At 41.6% G+C, this 18744-nt stretch overlaps 1 protein-coding gene and 1 long non-coding RNA gene across 3 annotated transcripts in view; one reads left to right on the top strand and one right to left on the bottom strand.

The window, feature by feature from the left end:
* Positions 1-14713, top strand: part of MAP7D2 (MAP7 domain containing 2) — a 92613-nt gene extending 77900 nt beyond the window's left edge. Inside the window, exons 9-17 of the mRNA XM_065641134.1 lie at positions 3376-3608; positions 3997-4123; positions 5446-5650; positions 5769-5873; positions 7111-7164; positions 7814-7892; positions 8599-8785; positions 12175-12454; positions 13049-14713. Coding sequence (XP_065497206.1) covers positions 3376-3608; positions 3997-4123; positions 5446-5650; positions 5769-5873; positions 7111-7164; positions 7814-7892; positions 8599-8785; positions 12175-12424 — 1240 coding nt within the window. The 3' untranslated portion in view covers positions 12425-12454; positions 13049-14713. The remainder of the gene's footprint in view (positions 1-3375; positions 3609-3996; positions 4124-5445; positions 5651-5768; positions 5874-7110; positions 7165-7813; positions 7893-8598; positions 8786-12174; positions 12455-13048) is intronic.
* LOC135992155 (uncharacterized) lies at positions 2334-6418 on the bottom strand. 2 transcript variants are annotated; one of them, XR_010606691.1, is made up of 4 exons: positions 6241-6418; positions 3832-4070; positions 3395-3476; positions 2334-3267 (listed from the first exon to the last, which is right to left on the bottom strand). It is a non-coding gene; the product is annotated as an uncharacterized LOC135992155 (long non-coding RNA). The 2 variants fall into 2 exon arrangements; XR_010606693.1 differs by having other exon boundaries at positions 6306-6418.
* Positions 14714-18744: the final 4031 nt, after the last annotated feature.

Below are 18744 nucleotides of genomic sequence, written 5' to 3'. Positions count from 1 at the left end.
TCTGTGCTAATACTGAAAATGACTCAGCCTTAGTTATGTGATTGTTTTGCTCCTCCTGTCACAACAATTTAAATAAAAAGTATTGCAAGGAGTGTGTGGTAAAGTTGGAATTGTAAACCAGAGGCAGCAAGAAGGGACTATGCTTTGAAGAAGTGTCTGTTTAGCAAGAAGCATCCTCTGTGCTGCAGAGAAGCATAAGAAAAAGGTGGTTTGCTTTTTATTTATACATTGTATTTTTATCAAATGCAGTTGGAAATTACTGTAATGGTGAGGCACGTATGAGATGTACATGTGTAGGTCAGGCCTTGAAATCTCTGCCTATGTCTTTAGGAGGGCCTGGGAATTCATCTACATCCTAAAGAGAAAACTAAAGACAATACTGAAACCAGGTTGGCTCAAGACCAACCAATCTCATTGGCTTCTCCCATTGCTATTTTTCAGAAGAGCTGGAAACAGACTTGCCTGTGCACATCTCCCAAAGCCTGTTTCTGTCAGGGAGAAGCAGGAGCAGGCTGTCCTGCAAGGCAGGGTGAGCCAGGAGCCGTGGGTGGCAGCAGGGCAGACAAGGACAGAGGCCTCACCCACAGGACCCCACCCCACAGCAGACAAAAGAAGTGACCAGGCAGGTCTGGTGATGGTGACCAGGGTCAGCCAAGAGTCCGGTGATGTCCAGCAAAGGCCTTACTGAGGCAGGTCCAAGGACTAGGACAGAGAGCTCCTGGCCCAGCAGGCGGAGGGTACCTGACCCAAACTTCAAATTGAGTTGAGTGCTACTGTTCCACGAGCCTTAAGGGCTTTTGGAGTTTGTGAAGGCTCTTCAGTGAGAGTACGAAAATACAGGTGGTGCAATACCCTGCCATCTTTTCCTCCCCACAAACTGGGCAGCTCTGAATGAGCTCCCTCTGTTCTGGTGTCTGTCTCTTTCAAATGCAACATAATATGGTGGAAAAGAACCCTTTCTTCTCTTGAATTCATGAATTGGGAGGGGGGGTGTTGAAAGACATTTAATTTTTATTGTGTGCTCTGTAATGCAAATGTTGTTCCGATTATAATAGTCTGTGGCCACATAATACTATAGTTAGATCTATACAAAACTTGCCGCTCCAGTCCACTAATTTTCAGCCATTGTCCATGTTTTTCATGCTTATGGTCTGCCAGAATGACTGTATAGTCCAGAAAATATGTTACAGTATGTGAATCTCTATGTTGTGTAGATTAAATAAGTGATAATGGATAATACATTTATATAATAATTGCTTATCCATAATAAGGAAAGTTAAAACTACATATATGATGTTCAACTTAATGTAGGATTATTTATTCTAATGGTACTCACATAAAACATTATTTTAGGATTGTAATCTCTTTCATCCTACTTAGTCACACAGCCCAGCCTTTCTTAATATTACAAGTATTTAGTGTTAGTTACTGGTGTTACATAAATAATTAATGGTGTTTGTGTGTAGTTTTATATTTCCCGGTAATCTGTTCTCTTTAATGTGCGCCTGTTTTCAGTGAATATCAAGTATCTTTACCCTTCCACTTTTCCAGAACTGACTTCAAAGTTATCATTTCACCTAAAGTCTGCAACAGCCAAACAAGCGGTCGGCTGCATTGCTGCTGCGCGTTGCCATCACCACAAGTGCTGCTCTATAGCGTTTGCGTGGCAGGGGGGGCTACAGAGTTGATTTCTGTGAGAAGCTGCTAGAAGCTTCCTTCATGCCCAATAGAGCAGACAGCTTGAAGATGGACCCATCACTGGCCAAGGCCGAGCCCATCAGCGACAGTGGTAGCACCTCTGGGATAACATGGGTAAGAAGGTGAAAAGTTGCTGCGCAACAGCTACTGCAGCTGGGAGAAGGGAGTGAGAATATGTGAGAGAAACAACTCTGCAGACACTGAGGTCAGTGCAGAGGGAAGGCAGGAGGTGCCGGAGCAGAGATCCCCCTGCAGCCCGTGGTGCAGACAGTGGTGAGGCTGGCTGTTCTCCTGCAGCCCATGGAGGTCCATGGTGGAGCAGATCTCCACCTGCAGCCTGTGGAGGACCCCATGCTGAAGCAAGTGGATGCCTGAAAGAGGCTGTGGCCTCATGGGAAGCCTGCACTGGAGCAGGCTCCTGGCAGGACCCGTGACCCCGTGGAGAGAGGAGCCCACACTGGAGCAGGTTTGCTGTCAGGACTTGTGACCCTGTGGGGGACCCACGCTGGAGCAGTCTGTTCGACTGCACCCTGTGGAAGGGACCCATGCTGGAGCAGTTGGTGAAGAACTGCAGCCCATGGGATGGACTCACGTTGGAGAAGTTAATGGAGGACTGTCTCCTGTGGGAGGAACCCCGCACTGGAACAGGGAATGAACGTGTGGAGTCCTGCCCCGATGAAGAAGGAGCAGCAGAGACATGTGATGAACTGACCACAACCTGCATTCCCCATCCCCCTGCGCCATTCAGGGGGAGGATGTAGAGAAAATCAGGAGTAAAATTGAGCCTGAAAAGAAGGGAGGGTTGGGAGGAAGGTGTGTTTAAGATTTGATTTGTAATAAATTAATTTTTTCCCCAGTTAAGCCTGGTTTGCACATGATGGTAGTTGGTGAATGATCTCTCCCTGTCCTTAACTTGACCCACGAGCTTTTCCTTGTATTTTTCTCTCCCCTGTCCAGCTGAGGAAGAGGAGTGATAAAGCAGCTTTGGTGGGCACCTGGTGTCCAGCCAGGGTCAACCCACCACAGCAGCTGTGTAAAAGGTTACAGGGGCTGAGGTTTGAGCCTTGAGTCTGTTGTGTTGGTGTTAATTTTAAAGCACTAACTGAAACAGCAGAGCTGACTGTACAATGTTTGGTCAGTTCTGTCTCTTTGTAGTACCCAGCTTTACCTTCATATTATAGTAGTATTCGGTGCAATTTTGGAAAATCAGATACTATTAGAAAAAGACCATGTTTGACAAGGAGGTAGTCAGATGAAAGAAGCACACTGCAACTCATCATAATTTCTGCAGACAGAAAGCAGCCATAGCTTTGCTTTAAATGTTGAGAAGGACTCTTGAATACAGTAATGTTGACAAAATTGTTATGAAATGTCCATTGCTAAAATAATTGGTTTAAGTAGTCCATGATTTCATATCTCTTGCCTACAACTTGGACAGTATTATTAGTCTTTTTAAATGAGAATTTTCTGTAATCATTTGCAGTTGCCTGCCCATTCCCTGCATTTCAGGTTCTGATTACTTGCATCCAGGTGGTTTCTATGCAGTATTGTGTAAAACAGCTGATATTCCTATGTAGCCAGAGCCAAGAAAGAAGAACAATATATGTGAAGATGGAGTTTGATTCCAGGCTGTGGCCTGTTTTGACTCTTTTTTTTTGTTTGTTTTCCCTCATCCAGGACAGTTGCAAAGACTTACCCTCAGTCTCCTAAAAATGCCAAACAATATCCAGCTTCTCCTGTGAAGCATCGTGCCACTTCTAATCTCAATCAGGAAACTCCTAAAAAGAAAGCAGACAAGGAGAAAGAAAACATCAGTCATCAGAAGTCCCCGGGAGCTCGCACTGATGAGGCAGGCCAGGCAGCTTCCGAGAAGCATGTGCCTTCTGCAGGCAAGACTGAAAATAATGAAGGTGAGTCTTACTGGAAGAAGATATTGCAAGATATCATGAGTCCCTGAGGCTTTTAAACAGTGATGACCTGTTATTTTCATGAAGCTGCTCGGTCATAGGCTTATGAGAATGCATAAGGGTACATACTGGAACCAATAAATGTATAGTTTTTGGCAGGCTTACCCGTGTATGAAAAACATGTTAATGAGGATGGGAAAATGCTGAAATCCAGGGATGCCCTTACCTATCCCATATTCTATCTGCTGAAAATGCTGAGGTATGCTTTTGAAAAACAAAGGTGTTATAGCAGCACGAACCAGGCCATTTCAGTCTCTGTGCTAGTGTGGAAGTGCTGGACACTTTTTTTTGTTCCCTGCTTGACTTTCCACCCTTGGTTCTCTTCTCCCAGGGAAGATCACAGCAGGAACAACTGATGCAGAAGAAGCTTCAAAAATTCTAGCTGAAAAAAGACGACAGGCCCGCCTGCAAAAAGAACAAGAAGAAAGGGAGAGGCAGGAAAGAGAAGAACGGGAGAGGTATCTCTATTGATTTGTGAAAGTTATTAGCTAATAATTAAACCAATATCTTTGAAGATGCTTGAAAGTGTGGTAGTTTTAGTATCAAGGTGGGAGCTTACGTGTGTTAATTTCTTTAAACTCATACTTAGAATTCATTAGTGTCTTTTGCAGTCTTTATGACTAGTGAAGTTAGAAAATAATAATTTGTCCTCTTTAAGAAGGCTGAATAAACCATTACTCATCCAGATACTTCAGATATGTCCACACTGCAGTGTACTGGACACTGCAGTGTGGACATACCTGAACTATTTTACGTTGTAAAAAAATATATATTTGAGGCAGTTTTTAAATGGGCTAGTTCATGTAGAAGAAACAGTCTTGCAGTAGTACTGTATGCCTTAAATGGCAAGACTTGTGTCATTCAGCAGATTAAAGTGAAGTTAATCTCTGAGACAGCTCTGTTGCAGGTTGTCGAGGCCTTTAAGAGGGTGGGCACAATGAGGGTTGCTGTGTCTAAGCAGTGAAATTATGGCTCTGTTCTAAGAGCAAGTTTTTAGGTGGTTTTCCACATTGGATGCTGCTTGCAAATGTCAATAAATTATGCCCTTCCTTCAAGCCCATAATATTAAATCACTAATTCTGCATATCTAAATTCAGATTTGGCTGTTCTTATTGAAAATATGGCAGGAGGGTGCGGTGGAAATCACCAGCACCTGCCAGTTTGGCCCAATGGAGCTATTTCCTGAATCCCTGATATGCAAGATGAGAATGACCAGTTGTCAAAGCAGCTCTTGAATGTGGTCACAGGGGAGCATCATGTCCCTGGGTGGCCCAGGGAAACAACACAGGTGGAATTTAGACCCACTCTTTCTAGTATACGACTGTGTTTTGTGGACTTTGTTTGCAGCTACTCATCCAATCTGTTTGTCTTTAGCTGAAATGAAGGAAAAAAGTACTTGGTTGTTAACAGATACCAGCATTCTGGATGTGAAGTAGAGGGGAAGAAGAGTGTTTTTATTACTGAAACCTACTTTTATTACTGAAGCTGTAATTGAAGTTAGAATGGAAATGTTTTCTTTTTCTTTGATCACACCTGTTTTTTCAAGAGAAATTATAACTTCTATGAAATATTTTAGGAAGCGAAAATAAGATTGCAGTAAAAGTTTGGTAGCAACCTGAATTCTGAGCATGCGCTCAACCTCTTTGCCTGATCTTGGCTTTTTTTACAAAATTGTGCACTGATGCATATATTATCAGTTAGTGCTGATTGCATGCCATGCATTCCATAGCATTCATGCTAAAGGTGAAACGTTTTAAACATACTGTTATATTTTTTGCAGGCTTGAAAGAGAAGAACAAAAAAGAAAGGCAGAAGAAGAAAGACTTCGTCTAGAGGAGGAGGCTCGTAAGAAGGAGGAGGAAAGAAAACGTGAAGAAGCAGCAGCTAGAAAAAAGGCAGAAGAGGAAGCCAGGCGAAGAGCTGAGGAAGAACAAATGCTAAAAGAAAAGCAAGAAAAAGAGCTCCAAGCCAAACTTGAGAAACAGGTACCATCTCAAAACACAAATGTGAAACTTTATATACATATAAATAAATACTTCATAGCATCTGGTAATCTACCTGAAATAAATCATGTTGTTATCGTATTTTACAAATTTTAATTAGAGAGAAGAAGCTGAAATCAAAGCCCGTGAGGCAGCTGAACAACTTCGTCTTGAAAGGGAACAAATCATGCAGCAAATAGAGCAAGAAAGACTGGAGCGGAAGAAGGTAGATATTTGCGTCGCATTTAAGATAATTATTTCATTTCTTGCTTAAATACATAACCCAGACAGTACCCAATAGTATGTAGAAATAATAATCGGGGGGGATTACAGATTGATATTTATGCCTAACTTTAGTATTTGCTACTTGCATGTTAGGGGAGTGCAGACATCAAGATTTGTAACAAAGTGGAATTGCCGAAGGCGAGTGACCTTCTGCAAGGCACTGAACAAACACAGAATTAGCCTCTACCCACAGAGTTAAATGCCTGAGACAAGCAGGGAATGACAAACCAAGGCAAACATCGATTGCTGCCCAACCCAGGACATCACAGACTATTGAGGAACATGAGCGACTTTGTTTTAAAACTTACTCAACAGAAGCCCCATGTCTTTAATTGAGAAAGTTAATGTGATTAACAAACAGGTTTTCTCCCACCTGGCTTGTCTCTGGCTGTGTCATGCAGAGGCAGCAGGGCTGTCTGGCCACTGCCACACAAGGGAATGGCTGGAGCTGCATATCTTAGTAGCTTTATCTACAGCTCTGTGGCAGGAAAGAGAGAACAGCAGCAGAGCTGCAGAACCTCTGTCTGGTTATAAAAGGTCATCTTTCCATATATGTTGTTCCAGTATGTTATTTTTAACTATTTACCACTGAGCTGGAGGCATGTTGCAGATTAGAATATGAAACCAAAGTGTCTTTAAATCCGAAATAGTTTCTTTTCACAGTAGTGCAAAGACAAAGGGTTTGTTGAGAGGGTTTTTTTAAATTAACAAACAAGGAAAAAAAGTATTTTAGAGTATTGCCTTCCATATTTCCAGCAAGAATAACTTCATTTTATTTACTCTTCTATTCCAAAAAGCCTAACTATTTTTAAAGGAACTATATGGAAATAACTGGAAAAGCAACTAGATGAAAATAATAGCTCTTGGTTTTAAATAAACATCTTGTTCCAGTGCTGAGCACAACTCGTAACTGCAAACACCTGGTATTAAAATGGTTGTCTCTAAATTGCATCTACTGAGAAAGCCATGTTCTGTGAGATCTGATATGGGAAAGCCAGCTCCAGGGTGTTTTCTGTCTTTTGTTTTCTTCATTTTTCTTAGTCTCCGTTTTTCAAGACAGGCAGGGATGAGGTCATGATGGTAGATAGAAGGTTTTTCTTTCTGTCTTTTTTTCTCCTTTATCAGTTTCTTGTGTTAAATATTCTGTCTGCCTTCTCATCCTCCAATCTGATTTCTAGAGAATAGATGAAATAATGAAGAGAACAAGGAGGAGTGAAACACCAGAAATAAAGGTATGAAACAGTGTGTGGTTGCAGGGGGTGTTTTGTTTTGTTACCCATATGTGAAAATTAAATTCTAGAGTAGTTCCCGGTTAGTAGGTATACTTAAGTACCCTCTACACTCAAATTTTAGTTGCCTTTAAAACCGAGAATGACTGTTGCTGTGTCACAGTTATTGTGCCACTGCTACAGAGATGCAGCTTTATGCAACTTAACCTTCCTCCCTATCTAGTGAGGTGACGAGAGCCCGTTCCTGGATGCTAGAGCTGTAATGTTTGCTGCTGTGATATATCTTTACCTGCTTTATACCAGCCAGTGAATTAGTTACTGAGCTTTCCATATTAAGCCTGCCAGAAATGTAGGATTGAGAACAAGGCAGTTGTGTCCAGCTAGGAAGTGACAGAGAGTCAAGTTTCCACTTCTAAGTTTTCTGCTAAGGAAACTGTTTCTTCAGTTACTTTCAGAGAGTGTTTTCTTTTTGAAGTAAAATAAAATAAAATAAATCCTATGCCTAAACAAAAAGGAAAAAAAATCCTCTCTTGCTGTTGATGACCTTTGACCACCCCGTGGCCCTGGGCAGTGTCACAAGTTTCGAGTCCAATCAGTGCCATGAGGTTAACAGTCCTTTGTCTAATACGGTTGATTCGTTACTTCTTTACAGAAAGAAGAGCCAAAACTGGAGGTACCATCAACTTTGAATGTGGAAAAGCAACCAAAGGCCCTTGTTCTCAACCAGACAGGTAAAAATTGCCATATTTTTCTGACCTGTTTTCACAGTTAGTTCATTTCAGAGTTCTGTAATCTCAGAGCACTGTGTATTATCACAAGTTCTTTGCTTTCATCTCAAAAAGAACAGCTAAATTTGCATCAGCGACAAATGTTAGAAACTGGAGACTCAGCTTTATATTGCCATGTAAGCAGAATAAAGTTTCTCCTCCATTTAGTACCTGACATAGCATTTCTGTAAATGAGAAGTTCCAATCTGCCAATAGGTTTGGTTGCTGCAGTCTACCTTTGAATTTTGTAGACAGAAAACTTTTGCACACAACCAAACTTGCAAGCTTTTTATAACATTGCTCTAAATCTTACATTTAATTTGACTTGACAAAGCATATGTATTTAAAGAATGATTAAAGAAAATGTACATATCTGGCATTTATCTATATTTTGTTTACTTCCCAGGCTAAAGCTTTCAGTGCATGACATAAAAGATAATATATTCTCTTCCCATTTCCTCAGATTTAAAAGATGTAGCTTAACAAGCAATTTTAGAGTGGAAAAGAGGATTGACAGTATAGTATGATGAGTCACAGACGAAACTGAGTCCTACTGCATTGTCAGTCTTCCTTTCTATTCAATCTGTAATTTAAAAGCGTTTGTAATTTTTTTAAAAACTAATTAAATAAAGAAGTTGCTACTGTCGTAATTTCTGACCTCCTTTCATAGAGATCAATGGACTGGCAACCTGCCTGAAAAATAAAAGCTTAGAAAGTGCTGCCTCTGTAATCCCTTCCCAAGATGTAGTTGCTAATGGACTAAAGTCAGTTCCAGGACTTATTCAGCTGGAAGCCGTTGATGGCAAATCTAACAGCATGGAAGATTCAGCAGATGAGGTTCAGTCCATGGACGTGAGGTACAGACCATATCTGCCAATAGAAATCGTAGAAGTCATATATTAGACACACACAAGAGTTTTCTGTTTATTTGTTAATACTTTACTGCTTTACTTCTCACCTACCCCACAACAGGGCAGTCAGATGTCTCCTTACTCCACTCCTGTCAAGATGCAAACTGGTTGTTTCAGACATGAGGCAACAGGACCCCATGTCACTCTCACATATTTGGCAAGGGGAGGGGGGCTCTGAAATCTTTCTACAGTCTCTCCTTATGGATTCCATACAAGTTTGCCCAAACCTTTCAGATTGTTCTGTGAAAGTAGCTACTGTAGATATTGTCAGGTGTCACCTTTTTTTTTCATTTGTGTCAAGACTGCCTAGCTATGATACATTAGCTTTTCTCCCTCCATATAAACAGAATAAAGAACATCATTAACTTATAATTTTAAGTACTTAACTGGAAAAAAATGTATGGAAATTAGTAAATAACTGTGTGTATATTAAATACTGTTGGATTTTGATGGAAGGACCAGCAGGAAAGGAGGAAGTTGATAATTTAAGGCTGCTATGAGAAAGCTAGGTCTGAATCTCAAACATGGAATGTTTATACAGTGCTTCCTTAATCAGCGAGCCAACTTAACCTCTCACACTGTTTTAGTATTGACAGTAAATCCACATAAATATGTAAGAAATGCCCCACTGGGATAGACCAGATGTCCTTCTAGGACAACAGAAAGAGCTTCTTCAAATATATGGCAGATAAAACTAACACAAGAGGCAGTGTAGGCCCACTGATGAATGGGGTGGGTGCCCTGGTGACAGAAGATACAGAGAAGGCAGAATTACTGAATGCCTTCTTTGTCTCTGTCTACTCTGCCGGAGGCTGTCCTGAGGAGCCCCATACCCCTGAGGCCCCAGAGGAAGGCAGGGCAATGGAGGAGCTTGCCTTAGTTGATGAGGACTGGGTTAGGGAGCAGTTAAGCAATCTGGACATCCATAAATCCATGGGTCCAGATGGGATGCACCTGTGGGTGCTGAGGGAGCTGGCTGAAGTCATTGCTGGACCACTCTCCATCATCTTGGCCAAGTCTTGGGAAACGGGAGAGGTGCCTGAGGACTGGAGGAAAGCAAATGTCACTCCCGTCTTCAAAAAGGGCAAGAAGGAGGACCCGGGCAACTACAGACCGGTCAGCCTCACCTCCATCCCTGGGAAAGTGATGGAACACCTTCTCCTTGGTGCCATCTTAAGACATATCAAGGATAAGAGGGTCATCAGGGGCAGTCAACACGGCTTCACCAAGGGGAAGTCATGCTTGACCAACCTCATAGCCTTTTATGAAGACGTAACAAGATGGATTGACGATGGCAGAGCAGTGGATGTGGTCTACCTTGACTTCAGCAAAGCATTTGACACCGTCTCCCACAGCATCCTCACGGCAAAACTGAGGAAGTCTGGACTGGATGATCGGGTAGTGAGGTGGACTGCAAACTGGCTGAAGGAGAGAAGCCAGAGAGTCGTGGTCAATGAGGCGGAGTCTGGTTGGAGGCCTGTATCTAGGGGAGTGCCTCAAGGGTCAGTTCTGGGACCAATACTGTTCAATATATTCATCAATGACTTGGATGAGGGAATTGAGTGTACTATCAGCAAGTTTGCGGATGACACCAAGCTGGGAGGAGTGGCTGACACGCCAGAGGGCTGTGCTGCCATCCAGTGAGACCTGGACAGGCTAGAGAGTTGGGCAGGGAAAAACTTAATGAAATATAATAAGGGAAAATGTAGAGTCTTGCATCTGGGCAGGAACAACCCCAGGTTCCAGTATAGGTTGGAGAATGACCTATTAGAGAGCAGTGTAGGGGAAAGGGACCTGGGGGTCCTGGTGGACAGCAGGATGACCATGAGCCAGCACTGTGCCCTTGTGGCCAAGAAGTCCAATGGCATCCTGGGGTGGATTAGAAGGGGGGTGGTTAGTAGGTCGAGAGAGGTTCTCCTTCCCCTCTACTCTGCCCTGGTGAGACCTCATCTGGAATATTGTGTCCAGTTCTGGGCCCCTCAGTTCAAGAAGGACAGGGAACTGCTGGAGAGAGTCCAGCGCAGGGCCACAAAGATGATTAAGGGAGTGGAGCATCTCCCTTATGAGGAAAGGCTAAGGGAGCTGGGTCTCTTTAGCTTGGAGAAGAGGAGACTGAGGGGTGACCTCATCAATGTTTATAAATATATAAAGGGTGGGTGTCACGAGGATGGAGCCAGGCTCTTCTCGGTGACAACCAACAGTAAGACAAGGGGTAATGGGTTCAAGCTGGAACACAAGAGGTTCCACTTAAATTTGAGAAGAAACTTCTTCTCAGTGAGGGTGACGGAACACTGGAACAGGCTGCCCAGGGAGGTTGTGGATTCTCCTTCTCTGGAGACATTCAAAACCCGCTTGGACACCTTTCTGTGTAACCTCACCTAGGTGTTCCTGCCCTGGCAGGGGGATTGGACTAGATGATCTTTCGAGGTCCCTTCCAATCCCTAACATTCTGTGATTCTGTGATTCTAGCCCATTATTTGGTCTCGGAGAGTATCGGTAAGAAAAACTAGTAAGGGAGAGCACCTGAGCCCACCACTTGCTGCAGTCCAAGACCACACAGCAGTGTTACGTTAGGGATGTTAGAGGGTACAACTCTGCCTGGCCCTTGGAAATATCCACTGAGGGACCTGTGGCCCATGAGTTTATCCAACTCCTTTTTCAACCTGCTGATCTGTGTTAAACCCAGTCTCTTATCAGTGTCATTTGGCACCCTCTAGGTTTTGTGTTGCAGGATTTGATGCACAATAGTTTTGCCCTCAACTTATCCACCACCCCTTCATGAAATCCTTCCTCTCCAAACTGGAACGCACTAGCCTTACTAGTGTCAGCAAAGCATCAGCTGGTTGCAGCACTTCTTAAATTAAATTATAGGACTTTTATGTCTGAAGTGTATCATAAGGTCATAAGAAACAACTTTTTATTTAATTTGCAAAGTGTGAGTGCTTTAGGTAAATGTTTGCAGGGTCAGGACAATAATTTGCAAAATGCAATAAACATTTCAGTAAGGGAATGGTGCAGGGGCTGAAATAATGAGTTGGCAGTGAACTACCAGAAATGTGTTTTTAAGAGATGTGTTGACACCACACAGCTACCACAGACCTTAACCTTTAAGGAATATGGATTAGGTATGACCTTCCATCCTGAACAGGGCAACCTCTTTTTGTTTGGATTGGGACATATTCCAGGTAAAGGTTTGCTGCAGCTGGCCTTAAGATAAATAGTAGTTTTTGGACAGTCAAGAAGATTAATTTGGTTGTTGCTTAATGAAAAGTTATACACTTCTTATTTTGCATTTTTGGGTTTGTTTGTTTGTTTGTTTCTTATCTTTTATACAGCCCAGTTTCAAAAGAAGAACTTATCTCTATCCCTGAATATTCACCCATGAATGAACTCATGCCCGGTGTTTCTTTGGACCAAAATGGGACAAGTAATGCCAAGGCTCTTGAAGATCTCTTGGATTTCACAGGCCAAGCTACCTACTCCAAGATGTCCAGTGATACCATTAGCCTAGACGACTGTAACAAAAACCTGATTGAGGGATTTAACAGTCCAGGACAGGAAAATACACTTAATTCTATCTGTTGACAACCTTGCTTTTCAGCAGAACAGATAAAGGTACAGTGTTGTGATAAACATCTTAGATATGATAAATTGTTGTGATTACTTATGAGCTTCCCAGAAAAATATCAGAGTTGTAAACAGCGTATGTGGAGAAAGGCAGAAAACGGGTCCCCTAGACATTTAAATTTATCCTAATCCTTCATATTTGCAGCTCCGTGTAAATCGGCATCGTATGTGAACTGAGCATATAATAGAGACTGGAAGTATCTAGTAAATGGAAACATTTCCTTGGTTCATTCAGAATATAGTGATGAGAGTGGCTTTTGTTTCTTCATTAATGCAGTACCTTTCTTTTAAGTCTTTGGAGCCTATTTGCATGAAGGAAACAGTTGAAAGTGGGACAGCCTAGAAAATGGTAGTTTTTGTTGCTGCTTTTTCTTCACTGCTGCTGTAAATACTTGCAGCACAGTGTAGAATCAGTTATCCTAGAATGTCTGCAAACAATTTGAAAAAAGCATAATAGGCTTTAGTGACAGTTTCAAAGCACAAATGATTTTTTTGGAAGAGTGTATTCTAAATTACAAAACTGAGGTCATGTAAGTTGCATAGCTGACTTGATATTCTTCTCTCTCTCTTTTTGATTGACAGAGGTAGCAATTTGTGGAGGATATATATCCCTGTGATGCTACTGGCAGTAAAATATGAGCTTGTCACTTGAAAAAGCTTCTGCAGTCATTGAACACTGGATTTCAAATAATCAGAGCTGAATATAACTTTGTCTTCCCAGGGAATATGTTGAATAACTGGCTGCTTTTGGCAGAAGCCAGTGATCTAGAGCCTCAGTGGGTTTAGGGAAGACTGAGTGTGCATTAGAATTTGAGCTTTAGCTGCTAATAAAGCACTTATTTCTTCTTTTAATTTAAAATTCATCTCAACACTTCACTGTGATTTTTACCTGTGTGTGTTATTTTGAAATGTTTCTTCCTTAAACTTTATCATACACCTATTTAGACATCTTTTTCTTGTAAATAATGATGAGGTTTGCCCACAGTGCATTGAAATGAAATAACATTCTGTACTCTAGTTTTGTGCCTATCTTTTTTTGTCTTTAATAAGGAGTTACTGGCAACTTTTGTGCAGGTGTATAACTCAAAACTATAGCTGAAGAGTCTTGAAAAATACAGAGCTGCTGGAATCAGAAGAGCTTTCTTACTGCCTGTGGAGTGTGGGAGTTATCCCGTTAGGGTTACGTTGACACTTTTAGTCACTAGTGGCACTTACTGGTTAATATTAATTAGTCTGGGAGCGACTATCAATTATGCGTTTAAAACCATACTTGTGTAACACCTGTAAACAAAGTTGGCAAAATGCCTAGTATAATCCCTTAATATATATATCGTATAGCTGTAGTAGATCGGAGTGAGCGGTCGGGGGTGAGATAACACGTTAATCATGGAAGATGCAGACACTTGATTAATAATACCAGCAGGCTTTCTATCACGTGAAAGAGAAGTATTTGGGCTTCCTATAGGCTCAATGCAACAAGATCGTAGTCCTCAGCAAAACAACACACCAATGTCGCAGCAGAAATACGAAGGCCGAGGCACCCACGGGGAGCACTGGTGCCCCCCTTAACAGGCTGTGAGCATCTGTATGGAAAACCTCACATCAGGATGTGTAATGTCTAGACACGTTATGTGCCATACGGTGTTAACTTTACTTCTGTTGGTGAACTATGATAACTTTATGCTAAATCATGTGCTGCTTTGAGGACGCGTTTGTCCAGTTCCTTATAAGAAGAAACTATAAATACAACTCTCTTTGGAAACTTACACAAAAGAAGTGAAAACTTGGGGTGGGGGGTTGGCTTCTTTCTTTTTTCTGTTGTTTTTTTTTTTTCTTCTTTTTCACATTTAAAGGGAGTTCACAGCGTAGCTTGAGCTCAGTTGTAGCCCCGTTCTTGTGCTCTTTAAAGCCAGCAACGGGAAAGTAACTGATGACACTATGCGCAATGTATAAAGAAATCATACCTACAGCAATCCAGCTCTATTTATGTTAGTGTACTTCAGAAAAATACTTTCTTTTGACTGTGCAGTAAGCTGTAGCATGGTACTGTGTCTTCCAAAGTAGTCCTTCATCTATTTCCTAAATAATAAACAAACAAAACCAGCTTGTTTTGCTGTGCTACATTGTGTTTGACAAATGTCACATTATATTTTAGTATGGTGTCATTGTACAACCTGTAGATTTCTGTATTTGCATGACATGTATAGCATGTATAAAGGTGAAATACATTTTCATTTATGAATCTAACTTGCTTCTTAGCCTTTTTTTGCTCGCAGCAAAAATGTAACTAATTTAAAAATGCATGTATGTTAATTTGTTTCTGAGGTGTTTTCTGAAGGGGAGAGTGTAATACTGAATGAAGGAGTGGTTGTCAGAGCCTCAAATATTTCACCAGTGTTTCCTTTGCCATATACTAATTTGCTTTCTGAGGTCTTGCGAATATACAGAAGAAATGGAGACTGGTGGCAGAAGAGCCTTAAGGTGAGGGGCTTCCAAACTGGCAGCCATGGTAAACAAGCCAGTTTGCAGCCCCAGCTTCTGCTCTCTGGGATATCACTTGGCAAAGAAAACAAGGAAGAGAAAACATGGGAGCCATGGCTGGTAGACACTGGTCTGCTGAGTGTGCAAGGGGCCTGTAACATAAGTGCTGAACTTCTGCAGCTACATGCACGTACCACTGCTTAGAAAGTGGCCAGCCTGGAGCTGCTGTTAGTTCTCTAGTGAAACTCTACTGAAAATGTTCTACAATTTTAACTTAAAATAATCATAGCTTCAATCAAAAATTAAAAATGCGAGAATCTACTTTTATTATGAAGTATATCAATACTTTCAGTTATTCATGTGATTTGTCCACTCAATTATTTATGAAGGTTAAAGGAAGCACGATAAGGTTAAATCACTTCTGCTTTTTGCTTTTGATGATGTAACTTCACACCAATATTAGTGTTTGCTGCTGTGCTTCAAGTCAGTGCAATGAGCTTTACTTTTAATTTGTCAGTGGTCTTGAAACTGTGGTGAAGGATCACTACTGATTCACACAAGTCCTTGGTAGAGCTTTTCTGCTGTAAAGCATTTGAGAATTGAGCTGTGAGAAGCAGTAAGGAGAGAAAAAAAAAATAGTAGAGCGGTGATCCTTGAATGGATTTTTATAAATGGATGAATGGATTTTTTTTTTTTTCAGATTACTTTTATAAGTGACCTGCAAAACAGGATTGTACACATCAAGAAGAATCAGGCACTGCTACCGTCCTTTCCCAGATTTATTTTCAATAACTGGTATAACTGTTAGTAAGTTTCTAATACATAAATAAATAGCACCTGTGAGGTAATTGGGCATCACGCTATAGCTCTCTGATTATGTTTGGGACTTGCCGTGGTGTTGCCCTGGGAAATGACACCCAAAGCTTGTCTCAGGCGCCAGCCAAAGCCCTGAGCAGACCTTCAGGCTCCCCAGTGAGTTCATTTCAAAACAAAAAGGCATCAGTGAGGGGTGGATCTGGACCCTCAGGCTGCATTTTCATCTAGTGATGAAGGGGGTGAAATAATCCTCTCTCTTATAATTGTATAAATTATACGTGTGAGAAAGCAACAGAAATAGCACAGGCTGCTACTCCAGCTGGCGGGGTGGGAGTCTTCCCTCTGCCACCTCTCAAAGAGAGCAGCACCTCTCCCCACTTCCCACCCCACCGCAGTCCCAGGGACAGCTGGGGTGCCCCTGCTGCCACCCCACTTGTATTCCAGGCATGGGCAGTGTGGCACTGTACCTGCTGCTGCTGCACAAGCCCATGTGCCCGGGGTAGCGCAGTGGCCTTCAGCATCACTCACGGCCGGTCAGAGGAGCCCCGGGGTCCCAGGACACCTCTGGGGCTTCAGTGCTGCAGGGCAGACTGCAAACCCTGGTAGGAGAGGTTTAAACTGTGGTCCCTTCCCCATATTTACATGTACACAATTTAATACTCAGGAGCTGAAGGCTATTTACTCTGTGAGGTCTGCAGCTGCTTTGCTCCAAGCCACAGCTCATGTCCTGCACACAAAGGAATCCATGGGGATACACTGATCCTTCTCCTTCTTTAGTGACTGGCGGGACTTCTTCCTTACTCCTGCCCCCTCCCTCCCTCTGCAAGAACCATGGAGAGACTGAAAAACTGTCTTTGCTCTCTTTTTAGAACATTATTGTTCAAGCTCTTGGTTGCCTCCAGAAATAACACAGGGAGTGGTTGTCCACCTATGCTGCTTCCATGTATGCAAATACCTATAAATGTCAGTTACCTGACATTTAGGGGTATTAGTTTTCAGTATCAATATTAAATTCTGAAAAAATTATTACAGCTGGGCCACTATGCTAAAATCTGGAAAACATAATGTAGACTATGAGTGAATGCAATTTTCTCTGGATTTTCTTTTTAATCTTAAGAAAAACAAGCTTTACATTCATTCCATCTCTCCAGAATACATACACTTGAAATAGAAGCCTTAAAATATTCAGATGCGGTTTTGTTATTGCTGTTAGTAGCAATAATACCAGTTCCAAGCACCACAAGCCACAATGTTTGTCTCTCCCTCACTTCTTAATCCCATCGTTTTATCTTCTCCTTATGATCTCCTGCAGCTGAAGAGCAGGTGATACCATTGACTCAGTTCGCCAATTTAACTTGTCTGTTCAAGCAATATTTTAAGTGTAAAAGCCCTTAAAATTGCAGGTAGAAACAATAAGAGAAAGGGTGTTTAAGCTTTTAAAATAAAGTATAAGAAAATGGTTTCTTGACCACCAGAATAATTTTTGGCACTTGCTTCTCAGTTGCCTTGTTCTTGAGCTTGTAGTACCAAAGTACAATAATAGGTTTGGTAGTATTTCTAATGACTCAAGACTGAGGTAGTAATGTTTTTAAACTAGGGGCTTTGATGATTACCTGAGGCCTGCAATTTTCAGGATCAAAATAAACGCTCTGGAAACCAGTGTGTGATGTTTGCTTGGGAGCTTTACAAAACCAGATTTGTATCCCTGCTGTAATCAAACCTTCGTGATTTCCAGAGAAAAAAACAACTGTGGTGCAGGAGAGGTTCAGTGAACCTCAGTGAAAGAAATGGTAAGCCATGTGCTGCATGCTCTATGAAGTCCTTGCTTTAAGAATAAACTTTTAAAGTAGTTACATATATAGCTCAAACCAGAAGCTTTGCATTATCACTCATATCTTCTTGCTGTGTCCAGAAGGAATAACTGGAAGCCAATGGCAATTGTAGGTGATTGATGTTGTATGGGAATGGACCCAAGAACCTAAAATTACATAGTTGGAGAAAAAAAATTAATGGGTGTGAGAGATGTTCACTATAAGGGGAATTACTCTGACAGTATTTTGTCTTTTTTTTTTTTTTTCCTAGAAATAACAGCCACTCTCACCAAATTCAATACATGAGCAGCACAATAAGGAGGATCAGGGCACTATCTGTAACACCATATTAACATTATGTTCACACATCCCTTTTAAGAATAACTTCTCTCTTTTAAAATACATGACAACATTATCTAAAATAATATTAGTGCCTTAAATAGGCAGAGCTATGGGGGTTTATACCAATAAATTATATGGAGTTACTCATTTTCCTGGTGTGAAATCTCAGGAATAGTTTTCACTCTCATCCACTCCTCTTTCCTTTTTCTTTTCTTTTCTTAAACCTCTTATCAGTTCAAATACACAAATAAAAATACAAATAATACAAATTCTGGTCATCGCCTGCTGGAATGAGTTTGTTCTTTTAGTTCCTGGACAAAGAGCCTTGGCACTGCAGCTGGCAGAGAAACAAAAAGCCTGAGGAGTCTTTTAGAGACTAATTATCTGCAGTGGTGTGTTGGAGACAGCAATGAGACACCACTGGCACAGGCAGTGAAAAAAATCCTGGTCAGAAACAGCTAAAACTTCCCTAGGTGAAGACCAGGCCAGAATTTCTTTCCTTTTGGCAAGAAATATTTACATTCCTAACCCACGTTTTTACAAGGTTAATTTACGCTGATGTTCTTGGGTCAGTGCTGGTGTTAAGGGCAGAAGGTGTTCTGTAGCAAATGAAACTGCTGGTGGATTTAGCAAGTAAATGAGTTGATGGAATGAGGGATGGAGGCCAGACGGGTGAAGGTAACAGCCGCTGAAGAATGCTAAGGTATTTGCACATATTCACTACCAAGTAATTACCATTAAAATTCCTAAGACAAATTAACATCCCTCACGCCCACAATGTCCTGTCAAGCTGGACATTTTGAAATTTGATCTCTCCTCCGATGCCTC

This window comes from Caloenas nicobarica, chromosome 1 (assembly GCF_036013445.1).
Source record: "Caloenas nicobarica isolate bCalNic1 chromosome 1, bCalNic1.hap1, whole genome shotgun sequence".
NCBI classification, from domain to species: domain Eukaryota; kingdom Metazoa; phylum Chordata; class Aves; order Columbiformes; family Columbidae; genus Caloenas; species Caloenas nicobarica.
Note: the sequence above shows the minus strand (reverse complement) of the source record. Positions and strands in the feature narration are given on the sequence as shown.